The sequence below is a fragment of the Nicotiana sylvestris genome, chromosome 8 (genome assembly GCF_000393655.2).
Source record: "Nicotiana sylvestris chromosome 8, ASM39365v2, whole genome shotgun sequence".
NCBI lineage: Eukaryota > Viridiplantae > Streptophyta > Magnoliopsida > Solanales > Solanaceae > Nicotiana > Nicotiana sylvestris.
This window is the reverse complement of record NC_091064.1, coordinates 201,414,224-201,437,732: the sequence shown is the minus strand read 5'-3', so window position 1 is coordinate 201,437,732 and position 23,509 is coordinate 201,414,224. Positions and strand designations below refer to the sequence as shown.

General features: G+C 38.5%; 2 protein-coding genes across 2 annotated transcripts; one reads left to right on the top strand and one right to left on the bottom strand.

Moving 5' to 3' along the window:
- The first annotated feature begins 1,993 nt into the window (after positions 1 to 1,993).
- On the top strand, positions 1,994 to 3,145 carry LOC138876247 (uncharacterized). The gene is made up of 2 exons (XM_070155153.1): positions 1,994 to 2,275; positions 2,483 to 3,145. Exons 1-2 carry the CDS (start codon positions 1,994 to 1,996, stop codon positions 3,143 to 3,145), a joined length of 945 nt encoding a protein of 314 aa, XP_070011254.1.
- Positions 3,146 to 6,198: 3,053 nt separating this feature from the next.
- On the bottom strand, positions 6,199 to 7,047 carry LOC138876246 (protein gar2-like). Its single transcript, XM_070155152.1, has 2 exons — positions 6,515 to 7,047; positions 6,199 to 6,409 (listed from the first exon to the last, which is right to left on the bottom strand). Exons 1-2 carry the CDS (start codon positions 7,045 to 7,047, stop codon positions 6,199 to 6,201), a joined length of 744 nt encoding a protein of 247 aa, XP_070011253.1.
- Between the last annotated feature and the right edge of the window lie 16,462 nt (positions 7,048 to 23,509).

The following is a 23,509-nucleotide window of genomic DNA, read 5'->3' as shown; positions in this document are numbered from 1 at the left end:
TCTGTTCATCTGATTATTATCAAAGCCAATTTCTTTTATTCATTTTATATATTGATTATCAGTAACCCGAGTTCTTTTAAAATAAAGCTTTGACCGAAATTACTATTTTTGGTTAAACAAATTGGTTCCGTTACCGGGAATATGATAATCGTTTACTTTCTTAATCAATTCTTTCATCAAAACTTACCATGTCAAATAACAACGACAACAACCAAGATACTCAACATCAGTAGAATGATGCGGGTGATAGGACACCACTTCCCTCACCGCGTGATTCACAACGTCAGTTACGAGAAGGAATTCCAGATGGCTCTAAAACAAATAATTGGGTTGCAAACGAACAAGCACTTGATGATGCTTTAAAAAATCTCATTGCTCAACAAGTCAGCAATGCCCTCCGAGCTTTTACCAGCCAATTGCCAATTGCACCACCAATACCAACTCCGAATTAGAATACTTTGGAAACCCCACGTTCTGGGCTCGTTAACTCAGGAACTGGTGGAACTCCAAGCGAGTCTCGCGATGGAGAGCCAGGTAACATAGTTAATTCTGATTTACAAAATTTAGTTCTAACTTTGCAGAAGCAGCTCAAGGAGCAAAGGGACCGTATAGAGCAAATACCTGGGGTACCGCCTGTAATCAAAGGAATAGACATGGATAAGTAGGGGTGTTCAAAACCGAACCGAACCGAAGCTTAATGTCTTACTGGTAACGGCTTAACAGACGTGGAACGGATTAAATTTTTTTTATTAACGGCTTATCAGTTTGGGGGCGGATTATTCAATTTTCTTAACATCTAATCCGTTAACCCGTTAAGAATATATATATATATATATATATGTAAGCCAAGGAGTTTAAACGGGCAACTAACAACATGATGTAATCACAAATCATAATACCGTCAAATTGATATCAACTGTGCATTCTCATATTTGAAGCAATCATGTTATTAGTCAACGCTTTATTTTTCAAATAGCAACTCTTTTGAAAGAAAGTGAAATTCAACAGAAGAAAATCTAATGGCCAGTTAAAGTATTTCTTATGGTTTTTCTGAGAATGGTGAAGTGGTCTTATGGTTAACAATAGAAAACATTGATATTGCAACCATTTTGGGTTTTCGAAAGGGGGTGGGTGTGAGGTTGAACTCTCTTCCTGCACTTCTCTACTATCCCTGATATTACGAATAGAAAGCTACAGAGTTTGATTCCCAAGATGGTCAGTGATGTCCCGTATAACTTGCATAATTCTTGATCTTTGAGCGAAAAAGTTAACTAAAGGAAACCCCATCTTCACCGTAGATCAAACCATCCATGCTATCATCTGAACCTTATTTGCAGAAGCCAACATATAGTGATACAAAAATTATGGAGATGAACAAGTATTTGCCATGTCGGAAATTCTTGCCGGTTAGCAATATCCTTTTAAATCAAGTTTCTAGTTAACAAAAATAATCACTAGCATGCCAATGTCTGAGGCTCGTGAATGTGTGTGTGTATATATATATATATGAATTGCTAGGCCGATAAACCGCTCGATAAGAGCTAAACCGATACCAATCCGCCCGATACCTTATCGCGTGGCTAACGGATTAATACATTTAAAAATCGATAACCGATAAGCCAAACCGTTAAGAGTAAATAACCGCCCAATCCGCCCGATAAGCAGCCATATGGATAAGTACTCACAACAACCATGGAATCCTAGTGCAGCTCCGGTGCCAATCCTGAAGAAGTTCAAAATGCCTGATATTCCAAAGTATGATGACACAACTAATCCACGAGACCACGTGATTGCATTCACAACTGGTGTGAAGGGCAACGATTTAACCAAACAAGAAATCGAATCAGTGTTGGTCAAAAAATTTGGTGAAACACTCACCAAGGGTGCATTAACATGGTATTTCCTTTTACCCAAAAATTCTATAAATTCTTTTGCTGAGCTTACAGATTCTTTTATCAAAGCACATTCGGGAGATCAAAAAGTTGAAAAGAGAATGGAGGATATTTTCAAAATCAAGCAAGGAGATCCAGAGTTGCTTAGGGAGTTTGTGGATAGGTTCCAGCGTGAAAGAATGATGTTACCACGCATACCAGATAATTGGGCAGCTATGGCTTTTGCCAGTAACTTGAATGAGAAAAGTTCAGAAGCCACGAGACGACTCAAGGAAAGTCTGCGTGAATTTCCAGCAACAACCTGGAATGATGTTTACAATAGATACAACACGAAGCTGAGGATAGAAGAAGACACTATCTCCCGATCTCAGAAAGATGAGAAGGTGAGTTCGAGATGTTCAGAAAACGAAAAAAGGTCCGGTAAAAATAGGTACGAACCATATATGGGCCCAGCAGGAAAAGACTCACGATCAAAACAGGATAATTCAAGGTACGATCGTAGATCGAGAAATATAGAGTCGGGTTCGTCATCGAGATTTGGGAGCGATCGAAACTCACAGGAAATTTGAGATGATGATAGGAACTTGAAGGCAAGTTTTGGCGGTTACAATTTCAATGTCAGCACTTCAGAATTGGTAGCGGTGTTAAGAGGCGTGGGCGATAAGGTGCATTGGCCAAAAGAAATGAGATCAAATCCAAACAGGTGCAATCCTGATCACTGGTGCGAATTTCGCAACGATCATGGTCATAAAATGGCAGATTGCACATTGCTACAAGGCGAAGTTGATCATCTATTAAAGAAAGGGTATCTCACTGAATTATTCAGTGAGAAAGGTAAGCAAGCATACATGAAGAACAGGCAGGAGCCCCCTAAACCTCCTTCTCCCAAAAGGACCGTTAATGTTATAAGCGGGGGCGAAGAAATCAATGGTGTAACATACACAGCAGCCAATAAAGTTTCCAAAGTCACAATTACCCACGAGAAGCGGGTGCAACATGTCTTAGAGGAAGAAAGCATTACATTTGATGATGCAGATGCGGATAGCGTGTTAACTTCACATAACGATGCACTCGTAATATCTCTACCTGTACATGATATTAATGTGAAACGAGTTTTGATTGATCTAGGTAGTTCCGTGAACATTATTCTACTGAGAGTACTACATGAGATGCAAGCTGAAGATAAACTAGTACCAAAGGCGCATACTTTGTCTGGATTCGACAATTCCAGCGTTGTGACGAAAGGGAGATAACACTTACTACATTCACAGAAGGGGTTGTCAAAAATACAAAGTTTCAGGTGGTAGAGATGGAGATGACTTACAATATGATTATCGGGAGACCATGGATACACGAGAAGAATGTCGTTCCGTCTACCTTACATCAAGTTATTAAATTTCCATCACCATGGGGGATACGTCAAATCCATGGGGATCAACAGATATCCAGGAGCATCAACTCTGTAGCAGATTCAAATACGAGAAACGAAAAAAAATAGTAGTTACAGAATCCAGTTGAGGATACAACAACACAAGCCTAAACTGAACAAGAGCGAATAGATGTGGACTCAAGGCCCGATTCCATTCAAGAACCAGAGGAAAATGAAAATATCAAAAAAACAATTGAAGAATTGGAGGCTGTAGAGTTATTTACACAATGGCCTGAAAGGAAAGTTGATGTTCTAAATGTCAATACCACACAAGAAAGGGGGGGGGGTGATTTGTGTGGTACCCAATTTTTGCTCTAGAAGAACCTGGTTCTTCTAGGTGTTCTAACTACTACTGTTTGCGGAATAAAAAGTACATAAAATAAAGAACACAGAGATTTTTACGTGTAAAACACCTGGCTCAAAAGGTGAAAAAACCACAACCTACTACTCAGTAGGATTTTCCCAAACTTCCACTAAAATCACTGAGCCAAAACAGCATTTACAAAAACTCTTTGTAAACCTAAGGATTAACTCTAATCCCTTGTAGCACACAGCCTCAACTGTTGCGATAACTTCAAGTTAGCTTATAACTTGAACACTCAAAGTACCTAATACAATTGCTTCTATGAAAGCTAAAAGGTAAAACTTTAAAGCACCTACTACAATTGAACTAGAATAAGAAAAAACACAATGGAACTGGTTCTTCTATCTCGTTCAACTAGCTTCAGGAGTGCACACTCAAATCTCACATAAATTGCTTGCAAAATCGCCTTGCTCTTTTGCTTTCAATTTAGTTTAACTTCTGCGTTCGTGCAATACTTGTAAAAGAGAACAACCAATGTCATTTAATAGGTTAGAAATCAGAGTTTGATTGGGACTCAATTTTTGATCTTCTATCGTAGTTGAGTCTTTGAAGATATCAAACTCTAACAGTCTCTTTATCCGGATTGTGTTCTCTTCATATAAGGAGACTTTCTCCCATTATCTAATATGCAACCTTTTTGATCAGATCAGGAGATATTGCTGCTTGATCAGTAGAACTTATCTCCTTCACGTGCATCTCACATGTGTAGGTTGATCATGACAGTGCTTCACAAGATGGACCTGGTCCATAACTGAGTTCATTTGTCATTCTTCAAAACTTCACCTGTTCTTGGGCCAACAAATTCCCCCTTTTTGATGATGACAAACTCTGTGCTTTTTACTAATCAAAAAACCTGTAAGAACTCAGTTTAACCATCAACACTAAACTTAGAAAATTTTCTTTTCATCAAGGACCAGGTTAATTAGGTTATAAATATCACTTATTTCAGAATAATGTGTAAAGCACAATATCTCTTCCCCCTTTTGGAAACATCTAAAAGTTGCATACACAGTGTGAATTTCAGATTTTAATAAGTACTCATGGCCACTAGGGCAACTGCAAGTGCAATCTGCAGTAATCAAACAAACATATTTAAACTATCAAGGTCAGAATAGTCATTGAACAAGAGAAAATAACAGTTGTCATTGAGAGAGATATGTTGTCACTAACAATCCACAAAAAGAAAGAAAAACATCCAAACCATGAGCAAAAAATAGAAAAATCCCTAATCTGGGTCACTGAGAGGTACTAGAACTAGTTCAGGAGACAGAAACTAGGAGTCCTAAGGCTTGGAGGAACTGAAGGGTTGAGTTTGGAGAAGATTCAGCATGTTCTGAAGAATTCCATCATTCTTTTCCTTTTCTTTTGCAAGCTTAATTCTAAGACCATCCATCTCCGCTTCCACTTCAACCACACGAGCCTTGAGCCTAGCAATTTCAGCATCCTTAGCTGCACATTCCTGAACCAAAGTCCTAACCTTGTTATTGATGGGTGTCCTCAAGGATGAACTAGGTTCAACTGGGATGGCATTGACTGGATAGTCACAAGCAAGAAGAGTTTTGATGCCAAAGTGTTCTTTGCTCGAGGTCATTTCCCATTTCTTCAGAGGCACATTGAGCCTGTCCAGAACTGTGGTTAGTATGAAGCCATATGGGGTAGTATGAGCCTTGGAACTATTTATGACCTTGTCTAGCAGTTTGACTATGACGGCATGCCAGTTGATTTGCTTTCCTTTCTCCAGGTATTCCATAAGAACCAGATCCATGTAGTTGGCAGTGTGCCTTCTCTCCTATCTTGGCAATAAGCACTTGTTGACAAACTCAAACACCACCTTGTGCTGAGGCCTCATCTCACTTTTCTGCACAGCTCTGGCTTCATTCACATTCTCTAAATCACAGAACCTTTTGGTGATTTCAAGGGCAGTGCCAGGCATGGCTACCTTTTTCTAGTATAGTCATCAAACCCTTCAGAGGGTATGTCCAGAATCTCTCCCAGTTTCACAACAACAAACTACACTTGAACTCCCTTCACCTAGCTACTGACAACTCCATCCTTAACAGCAGCATTTGCCATAAATTTAATCAACTCATTCCTAGCTAGCCTACCTTCCATCTGAAGGACTATGCCCTTCCATCCCTAAGCAGCCAAAGAGTCTACCAATCTCATCATCCCTGGTTCCACCAGGTCCTTGAACAATCTACCTTTTTAAGATTTTTCTTCTACCAAAAATGGCAAGCTTATCATGTTCCTTCTCAGATTCATCTTCTTCTTCTTCTCCACTCCAATCATCATCATCAGAAACTTTGGTTTATTTAGCTTTCACTGCAGATCTTGTCCTCTTGGCTAGTGTGGGTTCAGCAGCTACATGCATAGAGGAGGACTTCTTGGAGGAAGTCTTGGGTTTCCTAGTCTTGGGTGTAGGAACCTCCATTATTGTACCCCTCTCTTGATGAACCAGTTCCATCTCTTCTTCCTCAACAACCTCTGAGGATTCTGCAACCTTTCCCTTTCCCTTATCCTTTTTTCTTTTTCTTGCTTTCTTCTAAAGCCTTTTGGAGATCAGCTTCACTCTGTTTTACCCTGCTTCTTGTAGCTCTACCCCTAGTCACTAAAGAGGTAGTAGGTGTTGGGGATGAGGTTTTTCTTTTCTTGGATGGCTTGGGAACATTTGGGGTTTTTGGTGTAGTAGCTTTGCGTTTCTTTGGGTCATAACTTGCCCCTACCCTTTTCAGTAGGTCAGCCAAGGTTTCTTCAGTAGATGAAACAGGTTCATCTCTTTGTTTGCTTAGATGAACCAACCCCTCAACTGCTTCCCCAGAACCACTTTACCCTGACTTCATGCCACTCTCCTCTAACCTATCTTGTGCAACCCCACATATAGCAAGAACTTCTCCCTTCCCTTTTCCCCTCTCTTCACCACATGCACCCTCTCTCTCTTTTTCTTTTTCAGACTTATTTTTACCTCCACTCCTACTCATCTCAGGCAACTCAACATCCCTAATGGGTCCAACCAGAACAAACCTAGTTTCTAAGTTTTCAACCACAGAAGAACTTACATCAGAAGGAGATTCTTGAGTCTTTTCAGATCCAGAAGACCCATGTCCATCTCCCTCATTCGCGGATTGAAAGGATTCAGACTCAGAGCTAGAATCAGACTTTGGAGCTGGGCTTTCTTTCACTTGGCTAGCTTTCAACCTTTCACTTAAAACCTTTCTCAGAGCCCCAGATGCTACAGTTTTTCGAGCAAGCATTTTCTTCCTTCGAAACCTAGGTTTTGGAGATGCACTGGGTGGAGTAGATGAGGATGAATTTGAGGGAGATGGTGGTGGAGGAGTGCCAGGATGATCTTGTGGGTTAGACATGATTCTTCATTTCTTGAGAGAATTTGGGAATTTTGGAGAAGAGGGCAATTAGAATTGAAGATGAATTTTTGACAGTTTTAGAATTATGAAGAAGACTGGAGATGTGTTGTGTATTTAAACCGAATTAGACATTAAGTAACTAACGACAACTTTTTCAGGGGTCAAATAGAAGTCTAATCAAACTGAAATTCCAGAATTTTAATGATAGATTTGGCTTCCCTAGATATTAGGCAAAAATCACGGTTTATAGTTCTAGATGGACGGAACTGGTTCAATGCTCAACGGATAGAATTTTCTAGGAATTTGACAAATATATGACTTCTTCTCATGATTGAATTATTAATCTTTCTAATTGTGCAGAGTATAGAAAACATATCTGAGCTTTCATATGAACTCATACTGATGAACTAGGTTCTTTATATAGAACTCTCTTGAACATGCTTCAAATGCCATAATAGAGAAAATGTTGTAAGAGATCAGTGAGTCATATATACACATGTAACAGGAGTATACTAATTAAAGTATGAAGCTGAGTAAGAATTAATCTAGATATTTACAAAGGTTCAGAATTCCTAGCCAAATTTTTTTTTCATTTTTTTTCATTGTGCATTCTGAGCTGGACCTATTAGGTGATCTTAATCATCCCTAATTCCAACCTGTTCCTTTTAAAGTTTTCTCTACTCAGTGCTTTAGTGAAGATATCAGCAATTTGCTTATCAGTAGCACAGAATTCTGTGGAGATCAATCATTTCTCATAGTTATCTCTTACGAAGTGGTGTCTAACATCTATGTACTTAGTCCTCTTATGATGAACAGTGTTCTTTGCCATACTTATAACACTAGTGTTATCATAGAATATAGGAATGCAACCAACGTCAATGCCAAAATCTACTAGCTGTTGTTTGATCCATCACAATTGAGCACAACAAGATGCAACAACAACATATTCAGCCTCAGTAGTGGATAAGACCACTGAATTTTGCTTTTTAGTGGCCCAGATACAAGACATGAACCAAGAAAGTGAGCCATACCTGAGGTGCTCTTCCTATCCACTAGGAAACCTGCATAATCAACATCAACATATCCTACTAGATTGAAGTTACTACCTTTGGGATACCAAAGACACAAATCAGTGGTGCCTTTCAAATATCTTAGTATCCTCTTAACAGTAGTCAAGTGAGACTCTTTTGGATTTGCTTGAAAACGAGCACAAAGCCCTACACTGAAAACAATGTCAGGTCTGCTAGCAGTAAGATACAAGAGTGAACCAATCATACCCCTATATAATTTTTGATCAACTGATGAACCAGGTTCATCAATGTCTAATTTAGTGGCAGTTGCAATGGGTGTGTTTATTTCTTTTGATTCTTCCATTTTAAACTTTTTGATAAGCTCTTTTGCATACTTCTGTTGATGGATCATGGTTCCATTAGGACTTTGTTTGATCTACAAGCCTAAGAAGAAGTTAAGCCCACCCATCATACTCATTTCAAATTTACTCCCCATTAATTTTGCAAAGTCCTTACTTAGCTTATTAGTGGTGGCCCCAAAGATTATGTCATCAACATATATTTGTACCACAAGGAGATCCTTATCTTTTTCCCTTAAGAATAAGGTACTGTCAATTTTACCTCTTTTGTAACCATGCTCCAGTAGGAATTTGGATAGTCATTCATACCATGCTCTTGGGGCCTGCTTGAGTCCATAGAGAGCCTTTTCTAACTTGTACACATGCTCAGAATATTCTTTGCTCTCAAACCTTGGAGGTTGTTTTATAAACACTTCTTCTTTCAGGTAGCCATTCAGGAAGGCACTTTTGACATCCATCTAATGAAGAGTGAATTCCATGTGTGCTGCAAAGGCTATGAGAAGTCTGATTGCCTCTAGTCTTGTAACTGGAGCAAAAGTCTCATCATAATCTATGCCCTCATGTTGGCTGTAACCTTGGACCACCAGTCTTGCCTTGTTTCTGGTAACTGTTCCATCTTCATCAAGTTTGTTTCTGAAGACCCATTTTGTACCAATAACTGATCTGTCCTTGGGTCTTGGAACTAGATGTCAAACTTGACTTCTCTCAAACTGATTGAGTTCATCTTGCATTGCATTCACCCAATCTGTATTTTGCAAAGCCTCAACAACATTTTAGGTTCAATAAGAGATAAAAAGGCATCAAAAGCACACAGATTCTTTAATTGTGAACTAGTTTTGACTCCAGATGTTGGATCAGTGATAATGTTCTCAATAGGATGAGAACTTTGATACTTGTGAGGTTTCACAACCAACTGGTTTCTGCTAGATATTTCTCCCATGTTCGGTTGCTGAGGAACAGGGTCATGAACAGGTTCTTTTAGGGGATTTATTTCAATTCCTCTTTGGTCAGTTCCCCCTGTCAGGTTGCTCTAGATGGAAGAACCTGTTCCATCACATGTTCCTTCTTTTGGTGCCACTTTGACTTGTGCTGAGGCTTCAGTCAAATCCTTTACCAATCTAATGGCTTTATCTTCATGTTCCTGTCTCTCAGAAATAATGTTAATTTCATCAAATACTACATGTACACTTTCTTTTACACACAAAGTTCTTTTATTGAACACTTTATATGCTTTGCTATGTGAAGAATATCCCAAGAATACTCCCTCATCACTTATGGGATCAAACTTAACTAGGGAGTCTTTTCCATTATTGTGCATAAAGCACTTGCATCCAAATGCTCTAAGATGGGATATATTTGATTTTCTCCCTTTAAGTAACTCATAGGGAGTCTTCTCTACAAGAGGTCTAGTCATGCATCTATTGATAATATTACATGCAGTGTTTACAGCATCTGCCTAGAAGATATGGGGCAGTTTACCAGAAAGAAACATAGTCCTAGCCATGTCTTCAAGAGTCCTGTTCTTTCTTTCAACTACTCCATTTTGTTGAGGGGTCCTAGGGGCAGAGAAGTTATGAACTATACCATTTTCATCACAAAATTCAGCAAACTTAGCATTTTCAAATTTAGTTCCATGATCAGACCTGATTGATGCAAGTTGATTTCCTAATTGTTTCTGAGTTTTTCTAACAAAGGCAGTGAACATGTCAAATGCTTCATCTTTAGATGTTAGAAATAGTACCCCGGTAAATCTAGAATAATCATTAACAAGTACCATTATATATTTCTTTCCTCCTCTGCGCATGGTTCTCATTGGACCACAGAGATCCATATGGACCAGTTCCAACGACTTGGTTGTGCTTACCATTTTCTTGCTTTTGAAAGATGATCTTACCTGCTTCCCCCTTGCACAGGCCTCACAAACTTTGTCTTATTTGAACTTGATGTTGGTAACCCTATCACCAAGTCCTTAGAAACCAATTTGTTTAGCTGATTCAGACTAACATGACCAAGTCTTTTGTGCCATAGGAGGGGATCATTATCCAACACACTTAGGCAGGTTAGTTCATTTTTTGAGAGAGTAGACAAATCTACAATGTAAATATTGTTAACTCTTTTTCCCTGAAAAACAATCTTGTCAGTGGTAAGGTTAATCACAAAGCATTTAGTAGAGGTGAATGCTACAAGGTTACTTCTGTCACATAGTTGTGACACACTGATCAAGCTGTATTTCAAGCCATCTATCAAGTAGACATTCTCAATGGAGTGAGAGTATATCTTACCTACTTTTCCAACCCCAATGATCTCACCTTTCTTCCCATTTCCAAAGAAGACATTGCCTCCCCTTAAGTCCTCAAGTGAAAGGAACTGGTTCTTGTTTCCAGTCATATGTTTTGAGCAGCCACTATCCACGTACCATATTTGGCTGCTTCCCTTCACTTGGACCCGTAAAAAGAAATCAAAGGTTAGTCTTAGGAACCCAAACTAGTTTGGGTCCTTTTCTATGGGCAAAGAGATAAATCAGATTTCTTCTAGCCCACCCATGCATCCTATTTTTTTCTTGAACAAAAGTTTTGTTCTTTTGACTGGCCTTTTCTTTTGCATTACATTCATTTTTGTAATGGCCAGTCTTGCCACAGTGTGTGCAAATTTTGTTCTCAGGAAGAGTGAGGTACTTGCTTTTAGGATCCCACTTAGGTGATAGAGTCCCATAGCCAAGTCCTCTATTGTTGCTACTGTGATGTTCTTGTAGCCAACAGAGTGCATCAGAAGCCTTGTTCCATTTGCAAGTTCTGTCTAGTTCATGTTTTACCTTCCCTAGATCTTCTTTTAATACTCTTATCTACTCATCTTTCCTGTACAGCTTATCCTTCATTTTTCCTAAGTTTTCTTCTATGGTGAGATGTGTGTGATCAGCTTTCTTCTTTCCTATTCCTAGTTTCAGTTTTAAGTTCTCAGACCTAAGTTCTAGGACACTAGTGTCAAGTTCAAGAACCTGGTTCTTCAACTCAGTATTTTCACTTTCACTCTCATTAGCCCTAGACTCTAGATTTTTGCACTTGGCTTTTAGGATCATACATTCCCTAGACAGCTCTTCCTTCTCATTGTTAATTATCTCAAACTCATCAATGAAGTTTAGCAGTAGCTCAGACAACCTTTCCTTAGACAGGAATTTAATCTTGTCTTTGAGATAAAAAATACTTACCTCTTGTTCATCATCTGATTCTCCGATGTCCATAAGTGCTTGTTCATCTCCAGCTTCATCTTCTGAGTCCTCATCTGATGTTTCTCCCCAGGCAGCAACTATAGCCTTTGTTGATCCTTTGTTCCTTTTTGGTTGAACCTGTTCTTTCTTCCTGTTCCTTCGTTCAGCCCTTTCCTTCTTCCACTCAATTTCCCATTGAGGGCAATTCTTGATCATGTGATTAGTCTTACCACACTTGTAGCAACCCTTATTAGTCTGTTTCTCATGAGCCCTTGGTTTGTTGAAGGTTGTACCTCTTGAAGAACCCTTTCCTCTCATCAAGTACTTTTTGAAATCTCTTGCGATCATAGCCATTTCATCATCCTCCAGATCTGAACCTTCAGCAATTCTGAGAGCCAGACTTCTTTCCTTCTTTGGTGCATCCATTTTCATGGTTTGCCTTCTTAGTTCATAGGCAGTAAGGTTTCTAATTAGTTCATCCAGCTTGAGGGTAGAAATGTTCTTTGATTCCTGAATAGCAATGATTTTTCTTTCCCAAGAGACTAGCAGAACCCTTGTCAAAATCTTCTCAACTTTGTCTTCTTCAAGAATAATCCTTCCAAGAGACATAAGTTCATTTGTCAGTATGGTGAACCTTGTATACATCTCTTGGATGGTTTCTCCTTCCTTCATGGTGAAATTCTCATACTGAGAATACAATAGTGTTCCTCTTGACCTCTTCACTTGAGGTGTTCCTTCATGAGCCACTTGCAAAGTGTCCTAGATTTCCTTAGCAGTGGTACAACTTTGAATTCTACTGTACTCATCTGGACTTAGTCCACACACAAGCCATTTCTTGGCCTTGTCATTCTTCTCCCACTTCTTTAGGTCTTTAGCAGTGCAGTCAGCTCTTGTCTTTGGCACATCCACTCCTTCAGCATTCTTCTTAGTAGTTGCTAGAGGACCATCAATGACTATGTCCCAGAGTTCATAGTCTTCTCCTATGATGTGATCTCTCATCTTGTTCTTCCACCAAGAATAGTACTGACCATTGAAAAGTGGAGGCATAGCAGTGGATTGCCCTTCCCAATTCCTAAGTGGTGCACTCATGTTAATCTTTTCCTAAGGTGTTAGCCTCTTCAAGGATAACCCTCTCTAATACCAATTGATGTTCTAAACATCAATACCCCACAAGAAGGGGGCGTGATTTGTGTGGTACCCAATTTTCGCTCAGAAGAACCTGGTTCTTTTAAGTGTTCTAACTACTACTATTTGTGGAATAAAAAGTACATAAAATAAAGAACACAGATATTTTTACGTGAAAAACACCTGGCTCAAAAGGTGAAAAAACCACGACCTACTACTTAGTAGGATTTTCCCAAACTTCCACTAAAATCACTGAGCCAAAACAGCATTTACAAAAACTCTTTGTAAACCTAAGGATTAACTCTAATCCCTTGTAGCACACAGCCTTAACTGTTGCGACAACTTCAAGTTAGCTTATAACTTGAACACTTAAAGTACCTAATACAATTGCTTCTATGAAAGCTGAAAGGTACAACTTCAAACCACCTACTACAATTGAACTAGAATAAGAAAAAACACAATGGAACTAGTTCTTCTATCTCGTTCAAGTAGCTTCAGGAGTGCACACTCAAATCTCACATAAATTGCTTGCAAAATTGCCTTGCTCTTTTGCTTTGAATTTAGTTTAACTTCTGCGTTCGTGCAATACCTGTAAAAGAGAACAATCACTGTCATTTAATAGGTTAGAAATCAGAGTTTGATTGGGACTCAATTTCTAATCTTCTATCGTAATTGAGCCCTTGAAGATATCAAACTTTAACAGTCTCTTTATCCGGATTATGTTCTCTTCATATAAGGAGACTTTCTCCCCTTATCCAATATGCAACCTTTTCGATCCGATCAGGAGATATTGTTGCTTGATCAGTAGGACTTATCTCCTTCACGTGCATCTCACATGTGTAAGTTGATCATGACAGTGCTTCATAAGATGGACTTGGTCCATGACTGAGTTGATTTGTCATTCTTCAAAACTTCACCTGTTCTTGGGCCAACAAAAGTCTACGTTGGGGCTAACCTAAGCCACGATATGAAAGGTAAGTTGATTAAGTTTTTGAAAACTAACGTGGATTTTTTTGCTTGGTCCCATTCTGAAATGACAGGAATACCACCGGAAGTAATGACTCACAAGTTAAATGAAGACCCATCATATCCACCTGTCAAACAAAAGAAGAGAAAGCAAGGGACTTTTAAAATCAGGTGATTCAAGATGAGGTCCAAAAATTACTAAAAATTGGGTCTATCCGTGAGGTAAAGTATCCTAATTGGTTAACTAATACTGTTGTAGTATCGAAAAAGAATGGTAAATGACGAGTTTGTGTATATTACACAGACCTTAATAAAGCTTGTCCTAAAGATTCTTTTCCATTACCACATATAAATCAACTAATTGATGCTACTGCATGACATGAGTTGATAAGCTTTTTAGATGCGTATTCAGGGTACAACCAGATCAAAATGGATCCCCTAGATGAAGAAAAAACTTCATTTATAATAGACATGGGGACTTACTGTTATAAAGTAATGCCTTTTGGTCTCAAAATGCTAGTGCAACGTATCAAAGATTGGTAACCAAAATGTTCCAAGAACATTTAGAAAAATCTATGGAGGTATGCATAGATGATATGCTCTTCAAAACTCAACATTTAGGGGACCATATATCGCACTTGTCTGACACGTTTCAGATCTTGCAAAAATTCAATATGAAACTAAATCCTGAGAAATGTGCATTCGGCGTTTCATCAGGTAAGTTTTTGGGTTTTCTTGTTTCTAACCGTGGTACTGAAGTAAATCCCTTGCAGATTAAGGCCATTGAAGAAATTCCTGACATGCTTACGAGTAAAAAAGAAGTGCAAAGGTTGACGGGAAGAATTGCAGTCTTAGGGAGATTTATTTCCAAATCATCAGAAAAGTGTTTTAAATTCTTTTCAGCTCTTAAAAAGCAAGATCAGTTCGAATGGACTGAGGAGTGTCAACAAGCACTCAAAAACTTGAAGACATACCTGTCAAATCCGCTGTTGCTCGCAAAACCAAAGGTTGGTGAAAAATTGCTCGTTTATCTTGTTGTTTCTAAAGTAGCAGTAAGTGCTATTTTAGTTTGTGAAGACCGAGGTAAACAATCTCTAATTTATTATGTCAGCAAATCATTATTAGATGCGGAGACACGGTATCCTCAATTAAAAAAGCTTGCACTTGCACTAATCATGGCATCTAGAAAACTAAGGCCTTATTTTCAATGTCACCCTATTGCCGTAGTAACTGCTTATCCATTACGCAATATATTACACAAGCATGAGTTGTCAAGTAGGTTAGCCAAATGGGCTATAGAATTAAGCAAATATGACCATCACATACCAGCCTAGAACCGCGATAAAATCCCAAGTGTTAGCAGATTTTGTTGTTGATTTTAGCCAAGGAATGCAATTAGAAGCTGAAAAAGAATGACAGGTGTTCAACGGATCTAATCCAGGAATTTGGACCTTATTTACTGATGGCTCATCTAATGTAAAGGGGGCAGGCTTAGGAATTGTTTTGGTACCACCTACGGGTGAAACCATTCGACAAGCCATTAAATGTCATTCTATAACTAACAATGACATAGAGTATGAAGCTGTGATTGCAGGTTTAGAACTGGCACTAGAACTCGGCATTAATCAGATTATAATCAAAACCGATTCGCAGCTTGTAGTTAACCAAATGCTGGGGACTTATACAGACAGGGAAGCACGAATGCAACAGTATTTAGAGAAGGTACGGGATTTGATTAGGCATTTTCAAACCTGGAAGGTCACGCAGATACCAAGAGATGAAAATGTCGAGGCAGATGCCCTAGCCAATCTCGCATCTGCGACAGATGTGGAAAGCAATGGAAATGCTTCCGTAATTCATTTGTTTCATTCAGTACTCGATCCAGACAAAAATGAGGTAAATTTTAATAACTTAACCTGGGATTGGAGGAACGAGATTGTTGCTTTTTTGCAGTATGGTACAGTCCCTGAAGACAAGAAAAAGCTCACGCGCTTCGAAAAAAGGCTGGTCGATATTGTTTAAAACAAGGCAATCTTAATCGAAAAATGTTCGGTGGTCCCTTAGCAAGATGCCTCGGGCCTTCTCAAACGGAATATGTAATGAGAGAAATACACGAGGGGAATTATGGGTGTAGACATGTGATTTTTGACCGTCCCCAAGATTTTTTATATTTTAGCATGTAAATATTTAATTTAGGCCTAATAGCGTTATTTTAATTAATTTTGACTCTTTTACTTTATTTTATTACAAGAAAATAAAAATTACAAAACATAGTTTTATTAATGTTTGGTAGTCATTTTTAATCTTGAAAAATACCAAAAAATAGTTTTGTTTTAACGGTCAGTCTTTATTTTAATAATTATTTTTACTTAAGTAGGCTAATTAATATTTTTGATAATATTTCTATATGGATAGATTTTTAGTTAATTAAGCTAATTTTAAGCATAGCTAGTCATAAAGGCCCAAGTTTCTAGCCCATTCCTTAAGCCCAATACCCAATACCCATCAAGCTAACCCTAGGGACCCTTCTAGACTCTTCTTGGGAACAAAAAATAAATAAAAAGACCCTAAGGACCTAAGAGCAAAAAATAACCTAAAACCTAGACCTATACAATATAGGTAACGCCTAAAATCAATGGGGAGGGACACAAAAATACATCTAGGGACCTAAATTAGACCTAGACCCTAGGATATACAGATCAGCCGCTTTTCAACAAATATAGGACCCCTCCCCCCCCCCTCGAATCATCTTTTTCACAAACCTCCGCCCCTTGACTTCATTCTTCATCATCAACCATCTTCGACCAAAAGCACCCCACCCTCATCGTCTCTCTCTTCTTTTTCAAAGGACCAGCGACGCCATTAGCAGCAGAACCGGCGAACCAGAAGACCCCACGCCTCACCCCTTTGTTCCGTTATTGCCTCACCGGCGAGTGGCTGGAAACCGGTAACACCCCTTCATCTTCAACCTCCCTGAACCAGCGCCGCAAATTACCACTGCTTAGCCCCAAAAAATCAGTCATTCCTCACCCTCTTCACACTTAATTAAACCTTAATTAATCTTCTGATTTTGGTTTTCCATCTTTGATTTCAGTTTGTTTTTAGTTTGATTTAATTCAAAAATCATAAAAAAAGAGATTCAGTCTTGTTTTGACCGTTCGTTTGTGGAAACTGATTGAGAGGCCGTGGAGTTCGGAGTTTCGACCGCTGTTCAGTCCGATTGAGTTCATGATTAGGGTATTGAAGTGAGGTTTTGTGGTTCCAACTGAGTGTTATTGTTGTCTTGAGGCTGATTGTATTCGTGGTTCTATTCTGTTGGTGTAACTATTGGAACTCTCTTTAAAGGAAAGCACATTTCAGGTTCATCTTTTCCCTTATCGTTTCTTCCTTTAGTATTGATTTATGCTCGAAAGAGGTATTCGATGCTCTGCTTGGTTGCTTTGATATATTGAAATGCCTTTGAGGCGCTGCCATTATTTTCCTTCTATTTTGTTGGGTTTGACACAAATTCTACTTCTCTACTTCTGGATTGGAGTTTTCTTTTAGAATTGTTGTTGAGCTGAAGGTTTGCGTAAAAGAAATAGCTACTGGGTTTCGAATCTACATTGAGTTGACATTGAAATTAATATAGTTCAGATTCTATGTTAATGTTTGAATGCTTAATTCGTTGTTCTAGTTGGAATAATATTCATGTTTTGATCAAGTATATAGTTCTCTATTGTTTGGATTAGAATTTGGTTTGTGATCCATATATTGTTGGCTTAAGGAGGATTCTTGTGATTCTGGATTGAAGTTGGATATTTTTTTTGGTTGTTGTTTTACTGCTTTTGAGCTGTGATGGTTGTTATTAAAGTTTGGTGGCATGGATATAAACTTGTGAAAGGTATTTCTTTTTGAGACGTTTGGAATCTTGCTGATGTAAAGATTCGAAAGCACAATTAGACAATCAGGGACAACTTCCATTTCGAATTTTTTGAGATTCTTCAAGGTTTTCCGGTGTCAATTCAGAGTGTACGTTCGCATAACTTCAAATAAACTTCCTTAATAATAAAATTGGTTTTCATAGGCTACTAATAGCCCAGGGTGTGCCATCCACGATTTAATCATACATGGCCCTCATATAAATTTCTTATGACTTAGATATTAAAAATGAACTTCATAGAAAAGCCTTTAGGCGCGTTAATTAAATAAAGTGTCATAGCTACGGGTATGGTTCCCGTGACGTAGTTGTGACACACAATTTCCAAATTCGGGGGTGCATTTCGTGTGACCCGATCTTAATTTCCAACAAGGTTACATAGAATGTGTCGTGAATCACGGGTGCATTTCATGTAGCGTGATTTGCGATACGTTTTAAATAACCTTGGAATAATTCCCTAAATAAATAAAAGCGGTTTTAAAGTTAAAATGCACATAGGTTTCAAAGATGTTTTAAAATCAAATAAATAGGCCAATAATAACAGTTGAGCGACCGTGCTAAAACCACGGAACCCGGGAATGCCTAACAACTTCTCCCGGGTTAACAGAATTCCTTACTCGGATTTCTGTGTTCGCGGACTGTAAATAGAGTCAATCTTCCTCGATTCAGGATTTTAAACCGGTGACTTGGGACACCATAAATTCTCCCAAGTGGCGACCCTGAACCATAAATAAATAATCTCGTTTCGATTGTCACTTAAATTGAAAAAACTCCCTTATACCCCTTACGGGTGTAGGAAAAAGGAGGTGTGACAGCTCTGGCGACTCTACTGGGGACAAGAACCCAGAATCTCTAGTTCAGGGTTCAAGAATTTGAGCTTAGAATAATTGTTATATTTGGCTTTATTTATTGTCTGATTTTATCTACATGTTTGGGCCTAATGTACTAAATATTGCTTTTTACTATTTTGATATTATCTGAACTGTATATATAAATTGCTACGAAACCCCTCTCTTCTATATTTCGAGGAGTGCACGCTGGCGTGACTTCTTTCTGTTAGTGTCATATCCCAATTTAGAACGAGGTTCGGACAAGTTGCAAAGCCGGATGATCTTTTGGTTACCGGTACGCTGCCCCCTCTCGGCTTGAGTTGTCCGCTCGGGTAAGCCAGGTCTAGAACAATACACCATGGTTTTAAACTTAGAATAACTCAGCCTCATGCCGGAGCCCTAGTAGGAACGCTTGTTTGCATCACGTGCATTTGACTTTGGGGACTTAACACAGGGGTTGGGTCCGTCTAGGACAGGTGTACCCAAAATAACAGACCATCTTGATGCATCCTATGTGCTACATGTTGCATTTCTTCAAGGGTAAAAGGGTCATTTAGCGGATCAATGATAGTTGAGGGCAAATGAAAAAAGAAAAAAAATGAGAAAGAAAAGAGGTTGAAGTATAAAAATGAAGCAAGTGGGGCCCAGTTATAATTTTCTTGCACACCTTTTCAAAAAGAAAAAACCAAAAAATTGAAAATGAAGAAAATCCAAAAAGAGTTTACATGTTTCATCAGTTTTCAAAAAGACAAACATATTTTTCTCTAAATTAGTTTTTTTTATTCTCGCCCATATCCAATCTGCCCGAACTATGCATACCTGATTCTCGTCTTTCGGGCCGTGATACTTAGGAAACCCACATAGGGTCCGGTCTTCCTAGTAAATCTTAGGTTCTTGGCTTTGCGGGGTCTTAGCCAAATTTTGCACTTCTAGCCATCTTTTTGCCAAATAAGTTATTTTGCAAAAATAACCTCAATCATGTCTTGCATGTGTCTAATAGAGAGTGTTATTATGTCACATAGTGTTGGTTAAAGTTTTCTCATACAGGTGTAGGTCTATTTACCAGAGTTTGAGCATGACAGACACCCCGGGACCATCCAGTTAGGATCGCTCATCTAGGAGTTGCTTAATGTCGAGTTGTTTTTATTTTATATCATCTTTTACCTTCTAGTTTTGTACAGTAATGTCGAGTCTTTTGTTATGTTATTTCCTATTTTGTATTTGAAAAAAAAAGGTGTAATAAATCAAAAATCCAAAAAAAAAAAGAAGAGATTTTGCGTTTTTATATTTCTGTTAGATGTTTTCTTTAGAATACTAACTCTAAAAGTTCAAAAATCTTTTGTGGTTTTTCATTTAGGAAATTAATATCTAGAACTCAAAATAAATATTGCTTTTATATTTTCTTTCGTATATTAGGACTAAAAATTCAAAAAAAGAGAATTTTTATTTTTTAGTACCTCTTTAAAGGTTTTCTCTAAGATATTAATTCAAAAAATCCAAAAAAGATTTTCTTTTGAGGTTCTTCTTTGCGAAATTAATGAAAAATGAATAGGAAAAAAAACTCTTTTATTTTTACTAAAACTCTAGGACATTGTACATAGAAGAAAAAGAAAACAACATACTTTATCTTTGATTTATTTTCAGAGTTTCTCCTTTAGGTAATCAAATTGTAATCCAAAAAACCATTTTTTTTAATCTTTTTCATTTCTTGGTTCGAAATCTTTCTTGCTCGTATAAGATTGAGTTTAGAATAGGATATAGAACATTAAGTCTAGAAAATTCAACAAAAAAAAAAGGATTTGCTTCTTTTATTTCTCTTTTATCATCAGAGTAGTCATTAAGGTAAAAAAAGAAAAAGAAAAGAAAAGAAATGAGAATGTTAGTTTATTTACTTTATTCTCGATCTTCCCGAACTACGCAAGATCTGATTCATGCAGCGTCATGAGACGTAGGCAACCTACATAGGGTTCGATCGAATTATTTTTTATTTATTAAAAGAAAAAAAGGAGATGAAATCATGGGATGTGAGAAATGAGAGGGAAGAAAAAAGCGATAATCAGGAAAAAAAAAGGAAGGAAAATGAGCGAGCTAAGAAGTGCGAGCAAAGAAAAGAAAAGAGAAGATTCAAATGGACAAATTGGGATGATGCCAAGTGACCTTATGACCCTCGAAGTCATTCTTGAACCGTTAATTGTTGCTAGGTGCATTGCACAAAATGTGATATTTTTAGCTGTTAAATGCCCTAACGCTAACATGATGACTTCATTTTGTTCCTCTTTGTTCTCCTCATTATAGAAGAAGGGTGGTTGGTTTGTGGTTCTTAAGGTAACTCGTCCATACAACACAAGGTCAAAGAGCAAGGTAGTCATGGCTAGCAAAAACTTGGGCACAAGAGTTGTTGACCCGTCAAGGGAGTTTGTGGAGTCGGAGTCTGAATTAAAAGAGGAGGTCCAAAAGGTGAAACAACATATGGCAGAAATGTACCAGTCTTGGATCAGGGGGCATCCTCCACCTTCATTCCCCACTAACTACACTGAAAACCCTGCAACTATCCCACCACTATCACAAATCCAGATTCCCATTGCTGCTGATATCTCCCCACGACCTTTTCACACTCTACCCCCCAAAACCACTTCATATCCTACTCCTTTGGCCACTCATGCTCTTGCAGCTCCTCTACCAGCTATTTTTGCTCGATCCTCTAACGAGACTGTGTTGAAAGTCCCCGATGCCCAACACTGTGCTCCAGAACCAACTTTCAAAGTCTCGGATCCATATCCTCACATTCCTCATTTTGAGCCTCCCGGTGAAACTGAAAAGCCTGCTAAGACAGTGGAGCAAAATGAGATATCCAAGAAGGTAAAAATCTTAGAGTAGTCTTTAAGAAACATGCAAGGGATAGGGAGCCAGATGAGCGTGGCTTACAATGACTTGTGCTTGTTTCCTGACGTCCAACTGCCTGATGGGATTAAGATTCCATAGTTTGATATATATGACGGACATGGAGATCTCGTGGCCCATTTGAGAGGCTACTGTAGTAAGATGAGAGGCGCCGGTGGGAAAGATAAATTATTGATGGCATATTTCAGTCAAAGTCTGAGTGGGGCAGCTCTGGAGTGGTATACCCGCCAAGATGCTAGCAGGTGGTACACGTGGGATCATATGGCTCAGGCCTTTGCCATGCACTTTCAGTACAATATAGAAATTGTCCCGGATCGCATGTCCCTCACCAATATGGAAAAGAAGCCTAATGAAAGCTTTCGGGAATAAGGGCTCGGATGGAGAGAGCAAGCTACCATAATCAATTCCCCGATGGAAGAAAAAGAGATGGCCGAGTACTTTCTCCAAGCTCAAGAGCCAACTTACTTTGGGCATTTGATCACGGCTGTGGGTAGGCCTTTTAATGATGTGGTAAAAATGGGAGAAAATGGGTTGAAGTCGAGCAAGATCATGAGCTATTCTGCTTTAAAAGCAACAACACAAGCAATTCCAAATGACATAGGAAGCTTGTTGGGTCAGAAGGAACACGATGATGTTGCCATGGTTGTTTTAGAGTCACGACATGGACCAAAGGGCCCGCCTCACCAATATACCCAGCCTCAACTCCAACCCCGAGCTCCACATAATCCACCTCAGTATTATCCTCCGACAATGTCCGGTCATCTATCCAACCACCAGGGCGCTCCCTATGGCGAGCACCAGCACCGCATAATGTATTTTTGCCTTCATAACATTTTCGAGCACCTAACAACCCTAAGAAACAGGGGCAGGGAAGAGAACAAAGACAAAGAAATAGTTTCACGCCAATTGGGGAGTCCTACACAAGCTTGTTTGAAAAGTTAAAGCATTCTGGCCTGATTGAGCCGCTCCTCGGCTATACTCTAGACCCATATGCAAAAGGCTTTGATCCTACTATACGATGCATGTACCACTCTAATATCCAAGGGCATAGCATTGAAGATTGTTGTTCTTTGAAAAGGGAAGTAGAAAGAATGATTCAAGAAGGGGTAATTGTGATCAATAACAATGACAGGGAGCATGCGAATCCTCTTGGGAACTTGCTGACTGAAGTTAATATATTGAAGTTGTTAATGGTTTTGGAAATGTTGATGTGGAACCCAGTGGCTAAGATATCGTGCTTGGTAATTGGAAAGACGCTCCATCTCTTGGCTGGCTGGAGAGGAGTCTTGGTGGTTTATTTTGTTGGCATTTTTGTTGTCCAGGTTATTTTCAGGATTGTAATCTGGATATTGTCTTGTGATTCAAACCCTTCTATCCTTTTATTTTGCCTAGTTTGTTTTTTCGTAGTAACTCGTTTAGTGTTGTCTAGAGGCGGCGGCGTTAGGGTTTGCAGGGGTGGGTTGTGAGGGAGATGAGTGAGGGGTGGGAGGCAGGTTTGGACATTTAAATACTAAGTGACCCGGGCTTCAGGACCGTCCGATCAAGAAACCTCGACGGTCCTGATTTGTTGCCCATGAAACGATGTCGTTTGGTTTGGGGGGAAAACCAGACCGGGTTAGGGTGGTTTGGGTCGGGTATTGGGTAATTTTCGTTTGGGCTGGGGACAATTAAATTGGTTTGAGCCCAGATTTGGATTTCCTTTCATTTCTTTCTTTTCCTTTTCTCTTTTTTTCGAAATTTAATTAAAAATCAGAATTAATTCCAAGAACTAAACAAAATTAATTAAACCTAAAATGATAATTGACACAATTAATTAAAAATAATATTAACAAAAGAAAGCTACTCAACATCAAAGCTAAAATTAAAAGTGCAAATTAAACTAATTTTTTGTGCTTTTCATATTTTATAAAACAAACTAATTTACCAATTAATCTAATCTAAAAAAAATATATAAAATCAAATCCTAAATGCAAAGCGTGATATTTTTGTATTTTCGTGAATAAAATAAAATAAACGTGCATAGACAAATACAAATAATTAACAGAAAATGCCACAAAATCCAACAAAATTGCAAACACTGAAAGAAATTATTTTGCTTTGAATTTGTTGGAATAATTCATATAGGGCAAAAATCACGTGCTCACAGC